The sequence below is a fragment of the Corticium candelabrum genome, chromosome 1 (assembly GCF_963422355.1).
Source record: "Corticium candelabrum chromosome 1, ooCorCand1.1, whole genome shotgun sequence".
NCBI lineage: Eukaryota > Metazoa > Porifera > Homoscleromorpha > Homosclerophorida > Plakinidae > Corticium > Corticium candelabrum.
In genome coordinates this window covers 1798796-1801295 of record NC_085085.1, presented here as the reverse complement: position 1 = coordinate 1801295, position 2500 = coordinate 1798796, and the positions used below count along the sequence as shown (strand labels likewise).

The following is a 2500-nucleotide window of genomic DNA, read 5'->3' as shown; positions in this document are numbered from 1 at the left end:
CCCCTCTTCTTGAATGTAGGAAACCCTATTTTCAAATTTCTGGATCTGCCACTGATAAACAATGTCACTATGGGGCCTAAGCAGCATGCAACATAATAAACATTCTATAGCCAGACTTTGTATAATAAATTAGTGTCTTTCAATGATAATTATTGTGTGCGGTTGTTAACTTTGACTAACAGCATGTCTACACTGTAGATATGTGTGAGCGTGATGCTATACCCAAGTCAGCAACGTCCTTTAAGAACCATGGTTGGAATATAGGCGCCGTTGAGTTGATTGCTTCTTCCTGAAATAGAATTCATGTAATACCCTGATAGCCTAGGTACTTGTAGTGATTTAGTTGGATCGCAGTTTGTGTTTTCTCTGTCTGTGACTTTGTTGTATGTCTGCTTCCTTTTTCAGTTTCTGTCCATCTGTCTGTCTGTCTGTCCGTCTGTTTATCTGTCTGTCAATTTCATTTATTGAAACACAAGCTACTGAGTTCAGTTTTAGTTTAATGCAAGCTACTTTGATAGTCTCTACCGCATATGTTCTCATCTGTCTGTCTGTCTGCTGTCTGTCTGTCTGTCTGTCTGTTTATCTTGTCTGTCTGTCTGTCTGTCTGTCTGTCTTTATGTCTGCTGTCTGTCCGTCTGTTTATCTGTCTGTCTGTCCGTCTGTTTATCTGTCTGTCTGTCTGTCTGTCTGTTTATCTTGTCTGTCTGTCTTTCTGTCTGTTGTCTGTCCGTCTGTTTATCTGTCTGTCTGTCTGTTTGTCTGTCTGTCTGTCTGTCTGTCTGTCTGTCTGTTTGCCTTTCTGTCTGTCTGTCTTTTTCTCGTCCATTTGTTTGTATATCAATGAATCTCTCATTAGTCTAACAATTTTATCTTCCAGATACTCCCACACTTCATCAATAAAACTATTAACAACATCTTTCACCAGTTGTCCGTGTGCATATCCCATCTGATAAGGCGACCCTCCCAAAATAATTAAATAATAAATCAAAAATAATTAATATTAATTAACTAGTTAAATGTGATCATATGACAGACCACGCCCACACGCACCCCACACATGGACGATGTTGATTCTGTCATCCCCAGAACCGACAGTGTACAGCTCTCCATACGAAACGCTTTTTCACGGAAATCGGCGGACCGACGTAAATAGCGTTGTTGTTCGGTTTGGCTGCTGGTGAAGGCTGAAAATACGATTTCTCTCTGAAGCAAACAACATCTAAGTCATGAAACGGTTATTTCCTACCTTTCCATGACATTCGGCTGCTTGCGACTCTGGTCTGGAAGTTCGAGGCTAGCGGAGAAGTAGCCTCGTACCCAGGCCCTCTTGCGCGCCCGGAGAAGAGGGCCTGGTACACGTTGTCTTCGCATGCGCGCATAAATTAGAAGGAAATCGGCGTAATGCATGCACGCATGCGGAACTGACGTTGTTTAGAATCTCGAGCTGATAGTGTTGCGCGCAAATACGTATGGAATACGTACGTACGGATATAGGGGCGCGTTCGATTAGGCTCTCCCATCCTCTTCCAGAAGAGTCTCTTCCAACGAACAGCAGAGTTGGTAGAGTTGGCTCTTTCGACTCTAACGGCAGAACTATAGAAGTTGGAAGAACGTACGGCGTGCACACGGAGCCTTCTCTGGAAGAGCCCAATCGAACGCGCACCAGGTGATGTTCTTTGTCTGCTTTTTTCGACTTAAGATACCAGTCCTGGCTGTCATGTGCCTGCACCCTCAATTTTCTGCTACAGGTCGAATGGACGGAGTAAGATCTGCCGTCTGTCGTACAAATAGAAATTCCTAAAATAAGCTGCAACTTCTGCTGCAGCCCTCGTTAAGAGCAAGCACTGTAAACAGACTTACTGCAGTACGACTACACATCGAACTCAACACTGCCACAAAACAAGGTCTAAAATCGTCTAGTTGGATCACTTGACCTTGGGTCTAGATCTACGGCTTCATCCACGCATGGAAGCTGTTTCGCTGTCTGTTCAACAGTTGCGCGCGACACTATCGGCTCGAGATTCTAAACAACGTCGGGTCCGCATGCGTGCTGACATTACAACGATTTCCTTCTAATTTATGCGCGCATGCGAAGACAACGTGTACCAGGCCCTCTTCTCCGGGCGCGCAAGAGGGCCTGGGTACGAGGCTAGCGGAGAAGTTGAAAGTGGCATACGGGAACTAAACACTGCCAAGCTCACGTGTGTTTACCCTTCGTCACGTGACGATATTGCAATGGCTGCAAGTTGCATCGCATTTGTTTTGCTCATCTTTTACCTTTCTCTCTCGCAAGCAGCCGAATGTCATGGAAAGGTAGGAAAAAACGTTTTATGACTTAGATGTTGTTTGCTTCAGAGAGAAATCGTATTTTCAGCCTTCACCAACAGCCAAACCGAACAACAACGCTATTTACGTCGGCCCGCCGATTTCCGTGAAAAACGTTTCGTATGGAGAGCTGTACACTGTCGGTTCTGGGGATGACAGAATCAACATCGTTCAT

At 44.8% G+C, this 2500-nt stretch overlaps 1 protein-coding gene and 1 pseudogene across 1 annotated transcript in view; one reads left to right on the top strand and one right to left on the bottom strand.

The window, feature by feature from the left end:
- The window catches only part of LOC134195313 (protein dcd1A-like), a 4554-nt pseudogene extending 4369 nt beyond the window's left edge, over nt 1–185 (bottom strand).
- Nucleotides 186–2221: 2036 nt separating this feature from the next.
- Nucleotides 2222–2500, top strand: part of LOC134189264 (protein dcd1A-like) — a 5168-nt gene continuing 4889 nt past the window's right edge. Inside the window, exons 1-2 of the mRNA XM_062657504.1 lie at nt 2222–2313; nt 2375–2500. The exon at nt 2375–2500 is cut by the window's right edge and continues 7 nt beyond it. Coding sequence (XP_062513488.1) covers nt 2236–2313; nt 2375–2500 — 204 coding nt within the window. The 5' untranslated portion in view covers nt 2222–2235. The remainder of the gene's footprint in view (nt 2314–2374) is intronic.